We start from the raw sequence: 25,393 nt of genomic DNA on the forward strand, positions 1-25,393 counted from the left end.
TGGAATTGAATCTGTACATTAAGATAAAAGAAATGATGTCTTGACAATATTTAGTTTTCTGAAAGTCCACTAACTTGTAATGACTCTCTATTTATATAATTTATTTCTTGCATCACATACATAGATTCTGTATTTTTATATGTTAGACCCAAATGTTCATGTTTTTTTCTTGATATTATCAAAAAGAGATTTTTAAAATTTTCTTATTCCAGTTGTTTATTGCCGTCTGTGTCCATACTCACATAAAGGGCCATACTCACATAAAGCTTGTAGGAGTGATCCCCCCAACCCCGTGGTGTTGAGGATTGAACCCAGGTTCTTGCACATGCCAGGAGTTTGGTACCATCAGGAGTTTTTGGGACATTTTTGGAAATTTTCTACAAAAATAATTATGTCATCTGCGAATAAGATATTTCTTTTTGCCAGTCTTTATACTGTTTATTTTATTATACTAATGGGTGTTCATTTTCTTTAATTCTTTAATTATGTTTAATAATGTTTCTTTAATAATGTTTTATATGCTCCATACATTCCTTTTTCTTCTCTTTCCCTTCTTTATTTCTTCTGTTGTTGTTGTTGAGATGAGATCTTTCTATATTGCCCAGGCTGGTCTTGATATCCTAGGCTCAAGTGATCCTCAGGCCTTGCCTTACCCTGCCAAGTAGCTAGGACTACAGAGGTGTACCACCACATCCAACCCTGAGTGCATTTATTTTTCTGTTTCAGAGGATGTCTTCTTTTCATTAACAAATATTGATATAGAAGATAAGACGTGGTGTTTATTTGTAAGATATTGTTGGCTAGTGAATGAGTCAACAAGTAAACTGATGACACTCCTAATGCAGTGTAAGGAGTAGAGTAATTGCAATTATACATAAAGAATAGGAATTGTTGTTTTATTACTTTTTGTTTTCTAACTTTTCACCTTCTTCTTCTTAAAAAAAAAAAATGCCCTTTTTCTGCTTGTATTGTCAGTCAGCCACATTATCCACTCTGGGGCCTTTCTCCTAAGTCTAAGAATATATTTATCTTTTGACCATTGAAAAACTTTATGGAAAAAGACAATCATTCATAACAGAATTTTTGAAAGAATAGTCAAAGCCTTTTTTTTTTTCACTCTCCCCACACTCATCCCACCTCTTACATTGTAGCTGAAATATTCTCCAGCAATTCTGTCTTCATGGTGACTTTCTGGGTAAGATGAGAATACTTTAGCACCTATTTAATGGCTCATCCTAGTCATTTTGTGTAACAGGAAGTTGGATATATAGATCTGAATCCCAGGAGAGAACTCAAGATATTAAGGAATCAGTGCTTTCTACAGTTGGCAGTTAAACAATGATTACATAGAGAGGATTGCTCAAAAAATATTTAAAGAAAAACCTATGTTGCTACTTTTGCTTGGACATATTAACCATTGCTTTCTCTGCAAAGAGGGAACCTTTCATGGTGCTCTTCTTGGCTCAGCTGGTCAATTTCTCCTGTATGTTCCAATGATTATACTTTGTTTAGTTCTATGAGGATGTTTATCTCATGGTATTTGTTTAGTTTCTCAATTTCTTCATTAAAGTCTGTTTTTCTCAAGGAAAAAAGGTATATCTTAGTAGACTGACACACAGTATTTATTATGAATATATTTAATTGGTAAATACTGAAACTATAAATACATATATAAACTGCTTTATACTAGGTTTTACCTGAATTTTTTATTTCTTGTTTTTTTGGAAAGTACTACAAAATTATTGTCACAGAATGTACACGTTGAATATCCCAAATTAGAAAATCCGAAATCTTAAGTGCTATGAAAGCTGAAATCTTTTGAGCACTGACATGACTCCAGAAGTGAAAAATTTCATGTCTGACCTCATGTAATGGGTTTCAGTGAAAATGCAGGGACACTAAAATATTGCATAAAATCACCTTCAGGCTATGTTTGTAAAGAGTATATAAAACAATTGAATTTCATGTTAGACTTGTGTCTCCTAAGATATCTCATTATTTATATGCAAGTATCCTAAAATCTGAAGGAATCTGAAACCCTTCTGATGACAAGCATTTCAGATAAGGAATACTCAACTTGTATGTACATTTAAAAGTTAATAAGGTATATAATTATACATGAGGTATATAATTGTAGCATTTACCAATGCTAAAGTCAATCATGTGATGAATATTTGGGTTGTGAGGGAGTGTATCATTTTTTGCTTAGCTTAACATTGTCTGTCCCCAAATTCCTTTTTTATCAGAAGTTTCAGTAATGTAAACTGCGTGTTAAAATTAATACTGTTATTTTAGTGTGTTTTTTTGTGACTTGTATGTTTTTAAGGTTGATTTCTTCAAATCATTTAATAATATCATTTTTAAATTTATGCAAGCAAAAATTATTTTGTTGAATCTGTATTTATAAAGTTTTTGTTTGTTCTTAAACACCATCATAAAGGAGCAGAAAAGAATGAAAAAAATTCTTTTCAGGAATTAGCTCTTAGATATATATATTTTTATAGGAATGTGAGATACAGTCAGAAGTCTTTGTAGAAAAGCAATTTACAAGGCATTGATAAAGTAATATGAATATATATTTCCTGTCATATGCTTTTATTACTTTTGTGGGCTCAACAGCTGCTCATTGAGCTTCAGGTATTATGTGCAAGTCATTGTGGAAATTACCAAATTTATATGATTTCCATTGACCTTAAGAAACATAAATATCACTCTTATAAAATATAACTGCTTTTTAAAAAATATAATGATATATTATATGAAGGTAGTTAAAGTATTCTAAATATCTCAAATTTAAAAATATAAGTGGTCACCAATTTGGTTACAAAAATATTAATATTATATTAGTAAATATTTTGACCTGTTTTACGAACCTATTTGTCTAAATCTCCAGTTAATAGAATTTTAGTCTTTTGTCTTTGGTGCCCTCTTGTGGACTTTTAATGAACTGCTTGTAACAACATAATAACTTTTAAAGGTGTTACTCTTATTCTAAAATATTTGATTTACAGTCTCCTTTATATTTTGTTAATCTTTTGACATGCTTTTGGCTTAGAGAGAAAAAATTAAAAAGTCATGGTTAAGGTTGCTTTTACCTCTTAATCTACTCTGTTGTACATCTGTGTTGTGCATAGGGAATGGAAGATAATATTTTGTTTGGAAATTTTTAGTATAATGCCAAGAACTTGTTCAGTCTTGCATCATGGTGCCTCTGAAGTCCTGCCCACACGCCTTCTCACCATTTAGGCTTGTTGTACTGATGAATAAGTCTTTTATGACTCTTGGAGATCCTAAATGCTTTGATGTAACTTTAAAACATGCCTGTGAACATGCAAAAAGTTAGGATCCATGAAATTTCTGTTAGGGACAGGTATGTCAAAGACAGCAGCTGTATAAGCTATTATGATAGTTTTGTAGTGAAATGGATGGACCACCTACTTATAGCAGTGAGAAGAAACTTCATTCTTTGTGCAGATTTTTAGATACTGAAAATCTTAGTCATTTTAAGTGGTTGAATATCTGTTTGTTACTTTGTGTGTGTGTGTGTGTGCCTGTCAGATATGGAAATGGTGCTTGAAGGCAGCTCTGTGAAAGAGAACCTTTTTTTGTTTGTTTGTTTGTTTTCTCAGTAGTTCTTATCTCAGTTAGGTTGAACATGGTAATGATGAGACCAGATTTAACCAGTTGATCCTACTCTGGATCATTTCACTGGTACAGAAAGAACAAACAGATACAACCTTATATATTATAACAAAGACAATGGAGTAAGTGCAATCCTTAACTGTATTTGGAAGTGAAATTTGCTCATAATTCTCTGTTGGGTCACTTAAGTAGTTTTATCTTGCTATAAGAAAGAATTAATAGGACTCTTCTATGATTGGAGACATTGAGGCAAATATGAAATAGAGTTCTTTAATTTTTTTGCCTTTTCTAACTCAAGTAATGATTAAAATGTACGTGTGTTAGTCTTAAGTAATCACCAGCCACCAAATTCAGTTACGTACAGGGAGTAGAGTGAAAGATTTCTGCCGTGGTTTTCCTGTTTTATGCTTATCTCCTTGAAGTTGCACTGCACATGCTTTGTTGACTTCTTCATTGACTCATTTGCCATAAATAGTTAGTTTTGTTTCCTTCATCATGCCCTGAAGTAGAGAAGTCCATTAAGTCATATTTTGGTTTTTAAAATCAGCGTCATCTATTTTGTTTTGTCTTAATTTATTTAAATCAGCATCTTTTAACAGCTTTCTCTTTAGAATATTTGGTCTCTTGGTCTAGAATATTGTAGCTATTTTCTATTATGTCTGACTGTTGGAAAATTTCTAGAATATGTTGGGGTTTTTTCCCTCATGATTTCATTCAGATTTGACTTGGCATTTCAGTTGCTATAGGACCCTTTTTAGTATAGATTCTAATTAACCTAGAATCTGAATTTTAGTAACAGCTTTTTGGGGGGATGGGAGTACCAGGGATTGAACCCAGGGGCACTCAACCACTGAGACACATCTCTAGCTGTTTTTAAATATTTTATTTAGAGACAGGATCTCACCAAGTTGCCCAGGCTGGCTTTGAACTTGAGATCCTCCTGCCTCAGCCTCCCAAGCCACTGGGATTACAGGCATGTGTCATTATGCCCAGCTTTCAGTAATAGCTTTCTGATTCCAGTCTCCTTTTTTAGTCCTGTTCCTCACCAGTTCATCCTTTAATTTCCATAGTTCCTATCACTTCTCTGCCAAGCAACTTATTTAGGTTTCTGCTGTTTAAAGCATTCTGTAAGCTATAGGCCATCCCTTATTGCTTTTCATTCTAGCCAGAATATTTCCACTTTTGTGCCTCTCATCTGTTTTTATACTATGATCCAGCATTCTAAGGAGCCTAACTTAATTCTAAGGGACAAGGGTGTCTTAATTCTCGTGTCCATTATTTTTGGCTCTTCTCAGTAGCATGTTTATTCATGTATTTGTCTTTGGGATTGTGAGCTTTTGTCTTTGGGATTGTGAGCTTTTGTGTGTCTGTATTTTATCTCATAAAATAATGTCATCTCTAGTTTGAGGGTTCAATATAAATGAATTCCTCTAGGATGTATTTGCATTTGTTTGTATCAGTCATTTATGGTGTTACCATACTGTTTTAGTCAGCTTTTTTGCTGCTGTGACTAAAGGACCCAACCAGCATAATTGTAGAGGAGGAAAAGTTTATTTAAGGGCTCATGGTTTCAGAGGTCTCAGTCCATAAGTGGCTGGTTCAAGGTGAGGCAGGATGTAATGTGGAAGAGTGTGGCAGAGGGAACCAGCTCACATGATAATTAGAAAGCAGAGAGTCCTCTTCCCAGATACAAATATATACTCAAAGCCACCCTCCAATTCCCACCTCCTCTAGTCACACCTTACCATTTCATTTACCACTCATTTAATCCCTGTCATGCATTAAATCACTAATTGGGTTAAGACTCTTTTTTATTATTCATTTATATTTTTTATTGATTTTTTAAAAAATATAAAATGACAGCAGAATGCATTACTTCCAAACTCATTCTATAAGGCCAATATCACCCTGATTCCAAAATCAGGAGAAGACACATCAAAAAAAGAAAGCTTCAGACCAATATCTCTAGTAAACAAAGATGCAAAAATTCTCAGTAAAATTCTGGCAAATTGAATACAAAAACATATCAAAAAGATTGAGCACCAAGATCAAGTGGGATTCATCCCAGGGATACAAAGTTGGTTCAACATACTGAAATCAATAAATGTAATTAATCACATCAATAGACTCAAAGATAAGAATCACATGATCATCTTAATAAATACAGAAAAAGTATTTGACAAAATACAGCATCCCTTCATATTCAAAACACTAGAAAAACTAGGGATAACAGGAACATATCTCAACATCATAAAGGCTATCTATGCTAAGCCCCAGGCCAACACCATTCTAAATGGAGAAAAATTGAAGGCATTCCCTCTGAAAACTGGAACAAGACAGGGATGCCCTCTTTCACCACTTCTATTTAACATAGTTCTTGAAACACTGGCCAGAGCAATTAGATGAAAGAAATTAAAGGGGTAAGTATAGGAAAAGAAGAACTTAAATTAGCACTATTTGCTGACAATATGATATCTAGAAGACCCAAAAAACTTCACCAGAAAACTTCTAGAACTAGTAAATGAATTCAGCAAAGTAGCAGGATATAAAATCAATACCCATAAATCAAAGGCATTTCTGTACATCAATGTCAAATCCTCTGAGAGGGAAATGAGGAAAACCACCCCATTTACAATAGCCTCAAAAAAAAAAAAAAAACTTGGGAATCAACTTAATGAAAGAGGTGAAAGATCTGTACAATGAAAACTACAGAACCCTAAAGAAGGAAATCAAAGAAGACCTCAGAAGATGGAAAAAGATCTACTTTGCTCTTGGATAGGCAGAATTAATATTATCAAAATGACCATACTACCAAAAACAGATTTAATGCAATTCTGATCAAAATCCCAATAGCATTCTTCATAGAAATAGAAAAAGCAATCATGAAATTCATCTGGAAAAATAAGAGACCCAGAATAGCTAAAGCAATCCTTTGCAGGAAGAGTGAAGCAGGTGGCATCACTATACCAGAACTTGAACTTAAACTATACTACAGAGCAATAGTAACAAAAACAGCATGATATTGGTACCAAAACAGTCAGGTAGACCACTAAATGGTACAGAATAGAGGACACAGAGAATAACCCACAAAACTACAATTATCTTTTATTAGACAAAGGTGCCAAGAACATACATTGGAGAAAAAATAGCCTCTTCAACAAACGGTGCTGGGAAACTGGAAACCCATATGCAACAAAATGACATTAAACCCTTATCTCTCACCAGGCACAAAACTCAACTCAAAGTGGGTTAAGACTCTTACAACCTAGCCATTTCTCCTCTGAACTTTCTTGCACTGTCTCACATGTGAGCTTTTGGGGGGCACCTCACATCCAAACCATAACATGTACTGAGACTGCATTAAGTTAATTTCTGAATATGAAATTCCACAAACCAAGTGGGTAATGTGAAATTGAAAGCCAAACACATGGTTGTAAATTCTAAAGGATAGCTTCCTAACCCTCACCTTACCCTTAACTCAGGTGAGACTTGTCATGACCTTTGCCTGTGGTTAAATTTTTCCTCATTTACCCTTCCACTAAGGATATAGAGCATTAAGATTCCTGACTTCCTGCAGTGGTTCTACTTTGAAGAAAACCCAAAGACCTCTTTTCCTCTATCCACCAAATTATAAACCTTATTAAACCAAAATCTTTTATTCTAATTATGACATGCCCCTAGGAGCAGCCTTAAGGTCAGATTTATCTTATTGTCATGGCTGTATATATTCTGTGTACCTGGGGGGGGGTGGTCTCCCTTACTATCTTGAAAGCTCATTCGTGCATTTATGTTTTTTACATTGTTTGCTATTTCATTAGCATCTTTAAGAGGTATTAAAAATAAATCTTACACGCTTGTTTTATTCCTGAAGAACGTTTTTTTCATGTTGAAGTAGAATTCATACTCATGAGCATTGTCCATCTGAATAAAAGTCATTATGATCTCTGCTATAAAAGTAATGCTGTAATGTCATGTGATTTTATTTGCAATAAAGAATTGTTTCAGATCCTTTGAGAAATAAAATGATTCAAATATTTTCAATTAGTCTATCTATATAACTAAGGACAAGAGGAGCAGCCTAAATATTTTAGTAGTGTTACAGATGACAAATCCTTTTTAAAATGTTTGAGTGAGTAGCCTTAAAGTCATTCATTTGCTGAAGATTTACAAATTCCTTTAAGGTAGTAGGTATGGCAAATGTGAAGATTCCTAATGCAAGGTCTCTGATTATTTCTCAGCATAAATCTGTCTTAGCAGAGGGGTAGGATTTCCTAATAATGTTTTCAAATATTTGTATTCCATGTGGATTTTATGATTCATAAGCTGGATTATCATCAGTACTCTGTTTTGCATTCCTGGCACATGATGGCCACTGATTGAAAATGCTATTGTATTCCTTACTGAAACTGGCTGCTTTCTGCAGTGGGGAAGCATCTGTTTTGCAGACCTTTTTCTATAAAGTATCACCATGTTTTTCTTCTGCTTTTCTTCACCCGAGGAATAACAGACTACATATAAGTAAAGTGTAATTTTGAAAAAAAATTATAAGTAAATTTTCTGTTATAAAAGTATAAAAGGTACCAAAATTTTAATAGTGCTCTAAAACATCAAGAATAAGTCTAGAATTAATAATTTCTTTAAAAAATGTTGCTAAAATGTTTCTAACACCATCACCAAGTTATTAGTGTTTGAATTTTCTAATTTCATAATAAATTAGTTCTCATTTCATTTGTACTACATTAATTATTATTTAGGTGCCACCCTCTCATTAGTGAATTGAGTATCATGATTTTTCTATTACTATTTTTGACTGTCAATTTTTAAATTGATTGGCATTCTTCTGCAAAGTGATTATGTGTATGAGAATAATCTGCAATAAGGACTATCCCTGCAATAAGGACCATCCAAACTTGATCAGTGTTTTTACAGTTTATAGATCATCTGAGATAGTTGCATGAATTTAGAGGTACAAGCTTCATTATTCTTCATTGTTCTATCCATTCAGCTCTAACATAGGATTTTTAGCCTTCCTAAAGGCTATTTCAGACCAACTAGGTGTTACATTTCCACTGGTCACAGCATTAAATCTTAAAAGAATAAGAGACAAAGAAAATAAAAAAAATAAAATAAGTAAATAAACAGCATTAATTTATCATCCCCCCCCAAAAAAAGAAATGAGACAAATGACTCATACATATAAAAATAGATTATTTTGGGAATAAACTGGTTGCAACCATGATAAAGTGTTAAAGAAGTAGATTTTTAAAAGGAACTGATAGAAAATCAGCTTTTCCCTGTGTCCTCGATGTAGTTAACTGGAAAGAATAAACCCCAACCTTTAAAAAAATTTAACTGACCACATGCAAATCAGTCTTTTGTGTATGTCATTTTCTTCATCTCAGTTTAGCAAAATGAAAGATGCTCTAGAAAACATGTGATATAAATTAGATTGGACTTGAAATGCAATTTATATTTAAAAGCCTTACATAATTGGAAGTTATATCTTGAGTTTTACCATCAGAAAGACCTTTTTAGAATTCTTACTTCTCTATTTATTTCTTGTATGATCTTGGGCAAATTTGTAAACCTATTTGCACTTCAGGTTTATCATTAGTATAAGAGAGATAATAATACCTCATGGGGTTAATAAGAGAATTAAATGGGAGTAGCCTATAAAAATGTAGAGCTTTACTATAATGCTTCTAATTTATTGATGGTATCTATGTTTATCATTATTAAATGATCAACCAAATAATTTTAGTTACTAGCAATCTCTTCCCAAAGTTTCTTCAATTATCATTTTGTGTTTATTGCAATTAGTTCAAATAAAATGGTATCACTAGAACTTTACATAACATTGTCCTTAGTTCTGTGTTTTGGGACTACCTCATTTTGAAAAACTTAACATTCATTCAATAAATACATAATGAGAATAATACTTTGAGTTGGCTATCAGGAATAACTTTTTAAAATATGGTTACTGCTCTTTACAGATTTTAGAGTCTAATGGGAAATTCAGACAAGTCAAGTATTTAGACAGTTACAGCATGAGGTAATAAGTGTATGATGAACCTAAGCACAAGATACCACAGGAATGTGGTGACATCTAATTTATTTGTGGGATATTGAGCTGAGAAACTATATATTTGTCATTTTGATATAAAAAGTAGTTGTAATATAAAATACTCCACCCAAATCTATGTTTACGTTTTATGTGTATGTTTACTAACTAGAAGAGAGAAGCTCAAAATATCCAAACCCAAAGTAATGATAAGGAGATGGAAACATTACTTACCCTGATTACCAGTACATGTTGTATGAAAGTATTGAAATATCACACCATGTTCCATAAATGTGTACACTTATACATATGAATCAAAAATTTTAAAAATGTTTAAGGAAAAAAAGACAACTCAAGGGCAACCTTCTTTGTGAGGCCTTTTTCACTTTTTAAAGGCAGAATTAATGAATGTATTATTGGATTTTCCATTGTACTGTCAACACTTCTTATAGCACTTAAAAGATTATTCTGTAGTTTATTGTTCACATGCCAGAAGAATTCTCCTTGACTCAAACATAAAAAACAAAGTGAAACAAAACTGTCTTAACTTATCTTTGTATCTCCAATGCCTTGTTCACTACTTGAGATGTTACAAATGTATAATAAGTACTCATTGAATGTATTAGTAAGTTAAAATACAATTTAACTCATTCAATAAATAAATATTTGTCAAGTATCTATTGTGTACTAGATATTTTAGCAATGGGAATTCAAAATTTTTAAAAATTCTCTTGCCTTCATCAGAATTAAATTCTAGAGGTGAAGAAGGCAAGGTACAGACTATGAAGAACACAAAAGAATAAAAGAACAGAGAATGATGGAGGCTTTAGTTTTAATTGAAAGTCACAGAAATTCTCACCAAGGATTTGACAGATAGAGACCTCAGTTAAATAAATTATCAAACTGTCTTATAAAAGAGCATTTCAGTCTGAGAGATCAGCCAGTTTAAAGACTCAAAGAGTATTTAATTGCATGATCCAGAAACGTAAGGAGGCCAGTAACTGTAGCTTGGTGAGCAAGAAGGAATGTGATAAGAGATGGGATTGGCAGATATTACTAGGCCAGATCACATTTAGCCATGATAAAGATATTGAATTATATTCTTAATGTAATGAAAGGCCAAATGCAGAATTTGCACCAAGAGAATAATATGATGAGATCTATATTTCAGAAGGCTCAATCTGTCTGTTGTATGTGAGGCTAAGAAAGGCAAGAATGGAAATGGTGAAAACAGGAGGCTATTCTAATAATAGTCCAAATGAGTGAAGATGGTGGCCTGGACTAGGATGGACTGAATAATTTGTATGGGACTCTGAGAATAGGAGCTGTTAACATTGTAAGCCAGCATCACTAACCTAAGCATTTAAGCAGATAAAAATTTAAATGTAAGTAAAGTACTCGTATGTGGTGGAATAATAGGTTAAGAAATTAAAGAACTTCTTTCTTCATTCCAGCACTGCTTTTAAGCATATGTGACTTTAGAGAAGTCTCTTACTTTCTGTGGCCCTTAGTTTTTTCAAATATGAAATGAGAGGTAGAACTAACTTTTTTCCAACTAGAAAGATTTTTTAAAAAATAAAAGTATATTGAATGGTCACTGTTTGAATACAGAATGAAACACTTCAGTGGATTGAGAAGTATTATAAGACATTATTGTTCATATGATACTTATATTTGTAAAACATTTTATAAAACAAGAGATTATAAATTTAAATGCAAAAGTATGTGATGCATGTTGTAAGTTCTGCAGAAGTTTGGAGAAGAAGAAAACTAGCAAAAACTGGGCTAGTCATAGAGGTAATAGATACATGATACGTAGGTTTTCTTAAGTGTTTAGAGGGAAGGATATTTTGGGTAAAGAGGACATGAGCAAAGAGGAAATCTTAATGAACATAGCATGACATGGGATTATGATATAGGAAAATTCAGTCAAGTTCAGCCTGCTTGAATGTGGGAATTTATGAATAGTGGGAAAATAGTGAGGAAGAATGAGATAGAAACAGAGAACATTAAAACCTAGGCAGAAATATTTAGCTTTACTGTGGGCAAGGACTTTGAGTCATTATAGATTCTTCAGTAGGAGAATATTGTGATACAAATATTCAGGAAAGATTTGTGTAGTGATGTGTACTTTGAGGACAATTTGAAAGTACTTTTTTTCCACGTAGAATACAGACATTTTGCATACCTTTTTTCATTTAGTCATCATAACATCAATGGAAGAATCTAAAGATCAGAGAATTTAAATAGTTTGTCAAAAGGTCTGATGTCTAGCAAGTGATTTGAGATGAGATTTGAATTAACAATCTGCCTGATTATAGAAGGTTAGATAGAAGAGTCTTCAGTCAGGAGGTATCACCTGTAGTAACCCAGGTATAAGACAATGATGCATATACCACCTGTCATGGGAATGGAAGAGGAGATGAATGAAAGAGAACATATTAACTATATATAGGAGTAAAACAGAATGAATAAAAGAATATATTGAAGTATTTCTTTTGTGAAGCTAGTGAAAATTACTGTGTTTTGTGGTGGTAACTGTTAGGAACTGAGGCAGACAGAAAGGAGTAGAGCAATGGAAGGAATAATATTCAATTTGAGAATGTGGTGGAGATATTTTTTTTAAACTCCACATATTTATTACTGAACCAACCAAAACCAGTACTACAGAACTTTCATAACTAAAAAAGATCAAATCTGCAGTTAAATACACCCACTACCCAGTGGTGACATTTTTCAGCTTGATGTAATGAGATGATCATAACCCAGATGCAGCATAGATATGTGTGCCATTTCATGGTATGATTCTTTTAAATATATATTTTTTAGTTGTAGTTGGACATAATACCTTTATTTTATTTATTTTAATGTGGTGCTGAGGATTGAACCCAGCATCTCGCACAAATTAGGTGAGCGCTCTACTGCTGAGCCACAACCCCAGCCCCACATGGTATGATTCTTCGTAGACCCAGCTTGGTTCTCCTCCTGTGTCTCCTCTTTCATTCAAATTCATTGGAAATGGGACAATTTTGCTTTTTTTCTTGGACAGAAATCACTTAATCCTGAAAGTCTTGTGAGAGGATATGGTAAGGAACAGAATCAAGCACATGTACCACAATGGCCAAGAAAAGGCAAAGAGTGGGCGAAAATAATTGAGTTTTAGATGTCAATCTGATAAGAGGTTAATATCTAGAATGCATAATTTCAAAATTCCAGAATGTATAACAACTCTACAATGACAAAACCCAAAACTTTATTTCAAAATAATGGGCAAAGGACTTGGTAAACATTTTTCTAAAGAAAATATACAAATGACCACTAAGTATGTGAAAGATAACTCAGTATCACTGCACTTTAAGAAAATATGAATCAAACCACAGCAAGATTTCATTTCATATTCATTAAGATAGCTGTTATCTTAAAAATGAAAAAGAATGTGTTGGCAAGGATGTAAAGAAATTGGAAATCTAGTATTATGGATTAGTCAAAGTGTCCCCCAGAAGTTCATGTGTGAGACAATGCAAGAAAGTTTAGAAGTAAAATGATTGGTTTATGAGAGTTTTAACCCAATCAATGCATTAATTCCCTAGTGGGGATTAATTGGGTTGTAACTGTAGACATGTAGTGTGTGGATGGAAAAGGTGAGTCATTACGAGGTGGTGTGCCTTTGGGGTACATATTTTGTCCCTGGTGAGCAAGAGTTCTCTCTTCTTCCTGGTGTCATGTCCTAAGGTACTTTCTTCTGCCATACCCTTGCATCTTGATGTTCTGCCTCATTTTGTGTCCAAAGCAATGAAGTTGGTCATCTATGAACTGAGACCTCTGAAACTGAACCTCAAATAAACTTTTTCTTGTTTTTGTCAGGTCTTTGGTCATAGTAGCAAAAAAAGCTGACAAAAAACATTTAGGCATCACTGGTGGAAATGTAAAATGGTATAGGTACTGTGGAAAACAATTTGGTGACTCCTCAAAAAATGAAACAGAGTTACTAAGCAGTCTATCTGAAAGCAGGGACTCAAACAGATATTTGCACACCAGAGTTTGTTGCAACATTATTCACAATAGCCAAAAGTTATAAACAAACCAGATATCCATCAACAAATGAAAGGGAAAATAAAATGTTTAAAGTACATACAATGGTATATCATTCAGTCTTAAAATAGAGCGAAGTTCTAACACATGGTACTACATGGATTAATCTTGATATCCATATACTAAGCAAAATTAGCCCTACACAAAAGAGTATATATTGTATGATTCTACTTATTTGAGGTATATAGAAAAGGCAAATTCATAGGGAAAGAAAGTATGGTACCAGGCATTGGGGAAAGTGGGGAATGAGGAATTATTGTTTATTGGGTACATACACAATTTCTAAATGAGATGATGAAAAAGTTCTGGAAATGTGTAGTGGTGATGGTTATATAACATTGTGAATGTACTTAATGCCACCGAACTAGACATTTAAAGATCTGTAAAATGGTATATTTTATATGTATATTTTACCACAATTTAAGAGAAAAAGCTAATGGCTGTTGTAGAAGTTATAAACGTTATTATGCTTATTAGAAAAGAAGGTGCCAACATGTTTAATCTTAAAGGTGTTCTCTTTTGTATGCTTATTTACTTTGTCACCTTATTTATGTATTTGTTGATGATTTACCTATCTTAATTCTTATTTCAAAAGCATCTAACAGTCTTCTGTTTCATAAAACAGTTTTTGTTGTTTAAGGTTTTTGTTTTGTTTTTCTTTATTTGAGTCAGAGTCTCACTAAGTTGCTGAGACTGGCCTCAAACTTGTGATCCTTCTCTCTCAGCATCCTAAGAGTCACTGGGATTATAGGGGTTTGCACCTGGTTTTCCTTGAGTTTTAATTACTGAAAACCTTAGATTATTTTTCATACTTTTAACTCTTAAATATCATTTGTGTATGTTTACCTTAAGATTAATTATAATAGTAGTATTTTTATCATTAGTAAAGATGTAATATATGTGTACTCTTGTTAAGAATTAAGAAATGCAGCTGTTTTAGAGAAGTCTTTCTTCACTATGGTGATTTGCTTGCAGGATGAAGATGAGCTGGATTCCCACACCATGGTGAAGACTAGTTCAGAAAGTGTGGGCACAATGCGGGCTACGAGCACAATGAGTGAAGGAGCCCAGACCATGATTGAACATAACAGTACTATGTTAGAGTCTGACCTGGGGACCATGGTTATAAATAGTGAAGACGAGGAAGAAGAAGATGGAACTATGAAAAGTATGTGGCTTTTCCCATTGAATATTAATTTTCTCTTTTGAAAGTGTTCAAGGAACCAGGGTAGTTCTGTATTAATTTTTAGAACCAGATATGGAAAATTTTGTTTCTTGATTTTTCCCAGTTAAAAAAAGATTTTTTTTAATTTTAATATAGCACAAAGGAATGCATTTTTAACTTAGGATTATCAAATTTTTTTTCTGTTGAAAGTTGCTAGCCATAATTTGATTTGTAAAGTATTCTAGAAAAAAAGAAGATAGTGTTCCTAACATTTACTTTTCCAATTAAAAAAGTAAACCTAAAATTCTGTTCCAATAAGTACAGCATAATATTATTTCATGTTGTCTAAATTAGCAGTTAAGCCACAGAGACGGGAGTACTATAGAAAGAAATGAGAGATGAAGTAAGAAAATAAGAAACACTAGCAAGAAGTATCAGGAGACAGGGGTGCTCATAGAGAAAGTTCCATTCCATGCATATTTACTGTTGCTTATCATTTGTGTTTGAGGCGCAATGCCAGGGGTACTGCAGGGGCTGAAATGCTGGTTAAACTGTTCTCTCGGACCTCTGTAGCTTACAGAATGATAAAGATAGGGGATCTTCCATGGACTAGCATTTCTTTCTTAAAATAAGTTTTTAAAAAAGTTTTTGAAGATACTACAGTTAACAGTGCAGGCAGAACATTGTGATTTCACAGTGGTAGGTAGAAACAGATAATTATCTCTTCATCTCTCCTGACCTTTTTCTTCTTTTCCTCCTGCTACCCTCGTCCTATGTGGTTAATGTTGAAGTCTAAGCACTAGATGTTTTCTTCTATACAGCTTTGCTTCTAAATGGTAGGAAAGCAGGATTACATGATTGCTGCCATCATAGAGCCTAGAAAGTTATAAATAATCAGATGGAACTGCAAAATGAATATTGGAATTTCCTCTCTTGACATTTCTATTTTCTTTTTGCCTACCCCTTTCTCTTTGCTACTGCCTCTACGTTGCTGTTACCTCTCTGAGGTCCTGCCTCATAGCTTTAAGTTATTAGCCTCACTGTGCTTCTTTCTTCACATTGTGATTGCATACTTTGAAGGGGAAAGTCATGAAGCATGAAATGCAAACCGATTGTTAATCCTAGAAGAATGGTGAAGTTTATAAATTTTCTATCTCCTACCACTTGTGGATCTACTACTTTGCCCTGTGGATCTACTACTTTGTCCTGGAAAACAGCCTAAATCTTTGATTTTCCAAAATTTCTAGCTGGTCTTCTGAATAGAACAGACTTTCTGCATCCATAACATATCGAACTCAAATGCATAAGGATGTTCTTGTGGCCTCCAAAGCCATTGGTGTTTGGGTACAAGTCATATGTCCTGTAGATCAAAAATACCTTTTGTTAAGGTAGTTAACATATTTCCCATCAGCATATAGCATACTTTTCTGCAACTGATAAAATTCTTTCAATCAAAACACAGGATTTTTAGCATATAAGTTAGAAGATCTGGAGTGCTTTATTATATCTAATGAACTCCAGAGCTTCCTAAAAACTATATAAACAGCTTTCATGTAGTTGTAGTTCAACATCAGTATATGTACAGTGGATAAAAAATGAGTCTTCATGGAATCTCATTTATGTTATTATATTTCAAGAAAATAGTGATGATGATTTGTCAAGCATCATACTTTAAAATCACACCACAGATTTCCACAAAATTCATGTTGTGATGTGTAGCTGTGACAACTACAGAAATCAACATATTATAATTTGATGATAATACGTAGGTGTGACTTTTTGTCACAAAAAGATTTTATTGAAAGCCCATTTTTAAGTTGAGCAGATACTGTTTTATGCAGCTGCAGTTGTTTTATATGCCTCAGCAAGTTTTAAATCCCTGGGCCAACTATCTGTATTTTATATTTCTATAGATAAGACATCATTCCATGGTGTGGGATTTTTGATGTTCTCCAAAATCAAATCAAGTGATACTAGACTAACCCCTAGTGTTGTCATACTGTAGTATAGCAAGAGTAACAAATGTGGGGTGAGGTTGTGACTCAGTGGCAGAGCCCTTGCCTTGCACATATGAGGCACTGAGTTTGATCCTCAGCACCACATAAAATAAATAAATAAACAAAATATAACTAAAATTTTTTTCTAAAAAAAGAGTAACAAGTGTGTCCTTGAAGAAAAATTTATTTAATCAGAAATCACATAACTACTTTAGTTTTATTTTTATTCATGATGTAAATATTTCTTAAAGCTTTAATTAGTTGATATGAGGTCTCAGCTTATGTCACATCAATCAAAGCAACAATAAATAAACAAATAAATAAAAAAGGTGTTTACCCTGCAATTATGTCCCAAGAATTCCAGACCTGTTTTCAGCAGTGAGGACTTTGTTTTTCCCTCCTACTCCCACTCTTCTGTTCATTACCCTTTGGAATGCCCAGGCATCAGCTTGGAAACCGAGGTCTTTTACCATGTGGCATTACCAATATTTACACATGGATCTTTACTTCTTCCTTGTATATTATGTTCTACCCTATTGGTCCATGCCAGTTGGAATTCTGAATGATTGATGCTAAGATATAAGCACTTTGGTTGTCATTTAAGGAAGTCAACTATCAGAGCTTCTTATCCCAAAAGATTTCATTAGCATCAAGTCAAGAATCTGTTATTAGCAAAATGATGGGATAGTGGAAATTATTTCATTGTGGTGATTCTGGGAGAGTAGTTGCTTCAGCAAAGAGAAGACTGTGGCCTTTTGCCTTGTAGCTCTGTCTTTATGGAGGACATAAAGTTGCCCTGAAGGGAAACTCTACCTTGTTGATATGTGAGAAAGAGCTATACTCTTTACCCAAGTTTGTGTATGTGTGTGTGTGTTGTTGTTGTTGTTTCCCCGAACAGATGGTAAGTATTGTCCTTGTCAGAATGCCATCCAAATGTTCTTTGCCACATAAGAATAGATGTCCTTGGAATATTGGTTCCATTGGTGAATAGTAATTACATTATAGCCAGAGTCAAAACTTTCTCTTTTAGGTACTGTCTTATAGTAGGATTAAAGATGTAAATCTTTCAGAGCTAAAAGAATTTTCAGGTAAACCCCCTGCCTCAGTAAGCTATTATCCGGTAAAGAGTTCTTCCTTTAAAAGTGTTATGCTCGCTTATGGTATGGTATGGTATGGTATGTTAAGCATACCTTTCATTTCATAGAGCAGACCTTCTGAAAATGTGTTCATTAAGATACATATTAAGTGAGATTCTCTAATAAATATAGACAAACAATTTGTAGTATTCAGAAGTTTTGGAAAGTGTACATTTATCCTGAAGATATATTATCGGAGATCTACGGTAATATATTATTAGCTTATTAAATGCTCTGCAAGTAATGTAGAAGGGAAACCTGTTCAAAAGACTTACCCAGGCTTTAAGTTACTTAGCCATGAAAAACTTTAATGAAGAGGATTTCGGTGATTAACATCATACGTAATTAGTGTCTCAGAAACACATTTGGGGAAATGCTGTCACAGGAGTCCTCTAAAAGCTGCTTTCTTTTTATTGTCATACTCACCTTGCACTTCTGTGTTCAAATTTGAGGCTGTGTTTCGTTCTTTCAGTCACTCTTACTTATATCCTTAATTCCTCTGCCGTAATGCCTTTCTTATTTGCCCTCCTGAAAAATTGATCTATTTGTCTATCTTCTCTGCATCTTCACACTGGTTTCTGAGTGGTACTGGAGAAAAATCTCAAATCTCTATAGATGAAGGCCACTGATTCAAGACTTTCAGCCCCATTTAGGCCCTCCAGACTTTCCCATAGGCCTATGTTTCTCTGCTCAACTCTTTCTCGTTTTGCAGAATGGCTATTTTAGACCTTATAAATTTCCTGCCATCCCCCCCCCCATTAGTTTTAGTAGATGACCCTTCTTTCTACTTCATAGAGTAAAGGTAAATATTTTTTTATAAGATCCTAGAGATGCTGTGTGGGTGTTCTTATGTGGACTTTAAAATAAGAAATATTGGAGTCATTCTTGATTTCTCTTTCTTCCTTCACCACTTCATTGCATTAACATTAACTCTCAATTATTCTAGTTGGTAAATATCAGTCCTCTTCTTATCATCTGCTATATTTCCTAGTGCAGGTCCTCATAGACTCTCACTTGTAAGTCTTAATGGATTGCCCTCCATGTTGGTTCCCTACTCTCCCTGCAGATCTCACCACATCTCTCTGCTGTTTATAGCCTTCCAGTGACTCTGGTTGCTGTCAGGCTAAAGGCCAACATGAGTTAAAGGCAGTACTTGCTCAGATCCCTGTTGTCTTTCTACTCTTGTGTCTCTTTATTCCCTCAGCTCCTTGGCTGTTACGATGCTCTTTCTTACCTTTGAGCATTCGCACTGCCCTAATCCTTCTTTTTGGATTCCTGCTTTCTTGGCTGGCTAGTTCATCTTCTTAGGCTCAGTTAGGAGATTCTCAACTTACCCTAGGTTAGGGATGGGACCCTTTCCCATGTGCTGCCATCTTACCTCATGCTTTTATGACACTCATCACACTGCATTGTAAGCACCTGCTTCTGTGTGGTTATCTATTTTTTTCTACTTTATTCCAATATCTAATAAAATATTTAGCATATTTATGTTCATTAAATATTTTCTGAACAAATGATATGGCACAATGAAAAAGAGAATGGAATCTGAAGCCAGGTCATTGATTATAAATTAGTTAATCTTTATTGAGTTTTAGTGGTATATATCTGTGTATGTATGCATGTGTGTATGAATTTATGTAAATACATAAAGCAGAAAGCATTAAATGTAGTAGATGGTCAGTGAAAAGCCATCTCCCATCTATTTACCCTGTCAATTTATCCTGAAAACAACTTGGGAAGCTGGAGCATCTGAAGAGCCGTGGACTTTGTGTCCAGCTTTGCTTCCTGTGCAGTGATAAAGGCCTGATTTTCCTGGACCTGTAGATACTAAGCCATTGAACAGCTCCGTATTCTCTTCTTGTAGTAGTTTCTTTCTCCCACCTCTTCCTGCCTCCTCCTATACCTTATTCCACATTCTTTTAGCCAGAAAAGAATCTGTAAAGACCTATGACCTACAAAATGAACCGAGTAGCACAAACATGAATAAGAGGGATTTGAGATGTGACAACTCAAGGGCATGGTCAGAGAGTACTCAGCTGACCTGGCATCTCCTGAGTAGGAGTATATTTGATGATGTATGTTGAGATTACTTTAGGTGAGAGACTATTCCACTGTTTGTGAAATTTGACATCTCTTTGAACAGATGGGAAGAGTACCAGCAATAAATTTGCCTTTTTTGTGTGGAAAGGGGAAAAATAATGAATTTCTCAACTTATAGGTATCATTAATTGAGGGCCTGCTTTCCGGCCAAGCATTGTGCTTAGGACTTTGTATTCATGGTCTCATTTATTCCTCACAAAGATCCTGTTAAATAGTATTTCACCACCATTTACCATGTTGAGTACCTTGTTCAAGATTTCTTAGCAAATCAGTGATGGAAGCAGCATACAGACCCAGATTTGACATGAAAATCACATCACTATTCAGGGGCTAGTGAGCTAGATGTTCCTCTTTTGGAGGATTCTGGAACATCTGTGAGTCTTTAGGAAAGATCAGGATCATTATAAATTAGCATAGGTTGGTTCCCAAGAACAAATCAAGCCAAAATAATATAATGTCCTTTTTTTTTATATCATTGTAACACTACTAGATCAGAGAAAATTCAGGGCATAGATGTTGTGTCTTAGAACCCAGGAAAACTCTTCGACAGGTCTTTAATGATATCTGTTAATGACATATGTAGCTTGACCCAGCTGTTAACACCCAAATGTACATATATCAGTCCGAAGGGTTTTTTTTTTTTTTAAGAGGAAATAGAAACTCCTGTAGGTATTTTAATCATAATAGATTTAAGTCAGAGCTATATTTGTTAACAAAATCAGTGGAATGGTTGAGGGAGAAGGTTATATAGGCTAAGCTTCTAGGACTGACCTCCACAAAATTACAAAAGTGAGCTTGTATGGAGCTGCTCTGACTGACACAAACAGGAATTGCAATCCAGAGGCTGTCATTGACACTTAGTGAGTGGAGTAACATAGATTGAAATCAACCTCATTGCCATTCAGAGATTAGAAAGCTTCCAGAGCTACTTAGCCCCTTTTCAGCACTTGTGAAACTGGTGACTAGATGCTGGAATGCTGATATAAAAACCGCAAGGTCCCTTTGACTGTGCTTACCACAGGAAATAACTGAAATAATATGGGCCTCTGCTTATTTGCTAACTTTCTTGCATCTACTCAGAACTGTAAGTTACAGGGAATTCTAGGAAATGTAGTATTTGTTTAGCTTTCCAACCTGTATAGTATGAAGGCTTATCAGAGATAAGTGACTTTGGTTGCTAAATTTCTGTCGAACACAGAGTTAAATAAGTTGTTTTCAATGAAAAAGTTTCTCACAGTGTGTCACAGAGCCTAGGCCTCAGCCCTGGCTAGCTCAACATTTTTAATAGATACTTGGATGAAGCTCTAGGAGAAAGTCCATCAGAATTGCAAATGACAAGAAGTGAAGCAAAATAAAAATACATTATAAGATAGAATCAGATTCTTAAAAGATCTTCATGAGCTAAAGCAGTGGACTTGATTTACAAGATGAACTCTGCTCTTGGATAAAAATCACTAACCTCAGAAATGTATATCATAGCAGTTCCCCTTCAGAGATGCTGGTTTTACAGATTGGAGCAGGCCTGGGCATCTCTGTTTAAAACCTGAATTAAACAAGTAGCAGCAAAAGCTCTAAAAGTACTTCTGACGTACAACTAGGACTGATAACCACTTCTTAGTACAAGGAAATAACTTCTACTTTGTAATCTCTGGGGCCAGAACTCACATTATATTTAGAACCTACCTGAAGTATTTAACAATGATGGAGACACCCCGGAACACACTGAGCAGAGAAGGACCTTGATGGTGAAGTAATAAATTTTTATATTAAGAATAGGTGGAGAGTCTGGCATGTTGGTCTACGCCTATAATCACAGGAACTAAGGAGGCTGAGGCAGAAAGATCGAAAGTTCAAGGCCAGCCTCAAAAACTTAGCAATGTCCTAAGATCTTAAAAGATCTTCATGAGCTAAAGCAGTAGACTTGATTTACAAGTTACAAGGAATTCTAGGAAATGTAGTATAAAATAAAAAATAAAAAAATTTAAAAAACAAGGGCTGGGGATGTTGCCCAAATGACAAGGTCCTTGGATTCAATCCCAAGTACTAAAACAACAACAACAACAAAAAAAAAAAGGTGGAGAAATAATTGGTAAAATTTAGCCTTTATATTCTTTACTTACATTAACTTTTTATAACTGTTTATTAATTACTGATTGCTAAATTAAGAAATTTTAATTGGATACACATTTTTAAAATTTCTTTTTGTGTACCTATAATATATAGGGATTTACAAAGTATGTCTCAGTTGCCAGGCATGGTGGCACATACCTAATATCCCAGCAACTTAAGAGGCTGAGACAGGAGGATTATAGGTTTGAGGCTAGCCTGGGTAACTTAGTCCCTATCTCAGGTAAAATGAAAAGTTGGACTAATGTAGCTTAGTGGTAGAAGCTTGCCTACTGTGTGCAAAGCCATAGTTTCAATTTTCAGCACCACAAAAAAAAAATCAGTTTATTTTGGTTAGCATATATATAGACAGTTTCACTTAATTAGTAAAAGAGAGCAAATGAGATTCTTCTTTACATTTTTAGGAGTTTTTTCTGGAAATAATAGATTGATTTTGAAAGATTTAAGAGAGACACCAAGAAGGAAAGACTGACCATTGAATATTGCTGCTCCCTGGTTTATCTAATGTCCCTAGGCACAGTGCAGTTTGTCCTGGGCATCCACTTCTAAGTTTGATGATTTGCTTAGTCAATCTTCTTTTTTTCTCTCCAAGTTCTTCTAAAATCTATTTCAGAAAAAGTATTAGATACATAGGTATAATGTATGAAATGTTCATGAAATAATTTTTCCCCACGATTACAAAGTCTTGAGCTAAACAAGTAAATCAGAAGGGATAGAGTGTCCAGTGCCAAGAAATAATCACCAAGGGGAGAAGAGTGGGTAGAAGTATTATATTTCTTCTACTCCCAGAGATCTTACCATTCTTCCTGAAAAAACAATCAAACAAACAAAAAAAGCTTATATAACTAGTAAATTAATCCTACCAGGACATGGCAGTAAAAGTGTCAGTAGTAAACAGGTCCCTCTTGCAACAGGATGCAAATACCTATAGTATTTTCAGGCAATTAGGAACACTTGTTTTCTTCTTCAGAAGTACTAGCTATCCAGCATCCCTGTGGCTACAGTGAGTTGGAGCTCCTTGGAGGCATGCAACATGGTCCACGCTTCTATGTTCCTGGGTCTGTGGGATGGTTAATGAAGTATGACCCAGTTTAGTCCTATCATTGTATGACTTAGTTGTAAGGTATCTGATTTACTACCTCAAAGCACAGGAAAGCATTTAAATATTAGTTCTTCTTGTGCATGAAAATCTCTTTCTTGCAAAGAACTCTGAAGAAAGGACTTCTATAGACACAGGCAAAACATTCTAATGTTTATTACTCACACAGGAAATCACTCCTTTTATTTAACTAAAATCCTGGACTTCAATTTGTCTGTTTCCTTCTATTTTGCTCTCATTGGAGATGGAAAACAGCTGGTCACTATTTTATGTGTAAGAACCTTTCAAATATACTCAGATATTTATTAAATTGTTCTTCAGACTTTTCTTTTCCTGACTGGATAATTTCAGTCCCTTTAACCTTGGTTCGGGTATTATTTTCTAAGCTTTTAATCTCTTTTTTGACTAGCCTCTGGAACTTCTCCTTGTCATATGTATCCTCCTTTGTTTTAAAATATGATCTGATGAAGTTAGGGGAAAAGATGATGTCAGTAGCTTCTTTATTAACATCCTGATTTTTAATATGTGTTCTCTTTACTCTTGGGAACAAAGGAAAAATTTCCAAGATCATTAGTCAGGTAGAACATCTATATCTTAAAATATTTTTAGAAGAACATTAATAATTAAGGAATATTCATAAATATCTTTGGTGTTGGTACATATTATATTTGTGTTATAGTTACTATTTCTTTCTTTACACTTGAATGTCTGCCATAATCATGCTAAGAAATTACATTTTGTTGAAGTATTTTAAAATTTCTTTGTATATTAAAATTTTCATGAAGACTTTACTTGTTTAGAAAACTTGCAAATTAGGAAAGTTAATGAATAATTGTGGATAGATTGGCATATTTTGTAAGGTATTGTATTCCACACAATATAGTATTCTTGGGAATGTTTTAAGGAAATCATGAAGGAGATGGGACAACATCCCTTTTCTTTAAAATTTCACAGCACAAAGGGAATGAGTAGTGCTTATTTTATTATTAATTTTTTTTTGTACAAGCAAGAAAGTTGAAAGAATTGGGCCAAATTTGAGAAACTGGCTAATTTTGAAAATGCTTTGATTATCAGAGTAAAATATATTTTTATAAGCTAGGATCAAAACTTAACTGCAGTTTGAAAAATTGATGTCAGTATTATGTGACAATTCTTTCTTGTGTTTAAAAAAAGTATTTGCCATAGCAACTACAATCACATATGACAGTGGTTACTATCTTGAGATTTCCTGCTTCATTCTCCCATGGAAGGGCCCAGGATTCCTTTTTTTTTTTTTTTTTTCTTTTTCTGTTAAATAAATTGCAAGTTTAAGACATCATCCTCTCTGTCCCACTTCTGTGAATATGTATCTCCCTGGAAACTAAACTGTACACTGTGGCATGTATTTCGTATTGTATAGTTAAATGTTACTGGGCAGTTACAGCTGCCCCCTCTCATTAGCTTTCAAAACAAACTTTTAATCTATTCCACTTTATAAATTTTTTAAAAATTATTTTTTAACCTTTCTTTGTGTATAACAAATTCACATTCTAAATGTTAATACTAGGTTTTAAGTTAATCAATTGGAAAATATTTAGAGATAAGCACATACATTTGAATGGCAAATTATACATAGGCATATTTTGAATAAAATTATCTTGTTATAAAATCATCCAGAAATAAAAATTAATGGGGGCTGGGGCTGTGGCTCAGGAGTAGAGCACCTGCCTTGCCCATGTGAGGCACTGGATTCAATCCTCAGCACCACATAAAAATAAATAATTAAAGACATTGTGTCCATCTACAACTAAAAAAAAAATTTGTTTTAATTAATGGAACAGACTGCCTTTTGTTTGATGTTTAGACTTTTTAAACTCTTTGTAAGAATGTTTATTTCTAACCTAAGAATAGATAATTTTACAAACTTTTGAGTGTGTAACCCATGAGGCATTTTACCATCGATTTTTAGGTCAGCCAGTAAAATGTCCTTAAAGT

At 34.0% G+C, this 25,393-nt stretch overlaps 1 protein-coding gene across 3 annotated transcripts in view; it reads left to right on the plus strand.

The window, feature by feature from the left end:
• Positions 1-25,393, plus strand: part of Stk3 (serine/threonine kinase 3) — a 284,170-nt gene that overhangs the window by 179,745 nt on the left and 79,032 nt on the right. For all 3 annotated transcript variants that reach the window (XM_026384024.2, XM_077800961.1, XM_026384033.2), the window contains exon 9: positions 14,771-14,963. In XM_026384024.2, coding sequence (XP_026239809.1) covers positions 14,771-14,963 — 193 coding nt within the window. The remainder of the gene's footprint in view (positions 1-14,770; positions 14,964-25,393) is intronic.

This window comes from Urocitellus parryii, chromosome 7 (genome assembly GCF_045843805.1).
Source record: "Urocitellus parryii isolate mUroPar1 chromosome 7, mUroPar1.hap1, whole genome shotgun sequence".
Classification (NCBI taxonomy): Eukaryota; Metazoa; Chordata; class Mammalia; order Rodentia; family Sciuridae; genus Urocitellus; species Urocitellus parryii.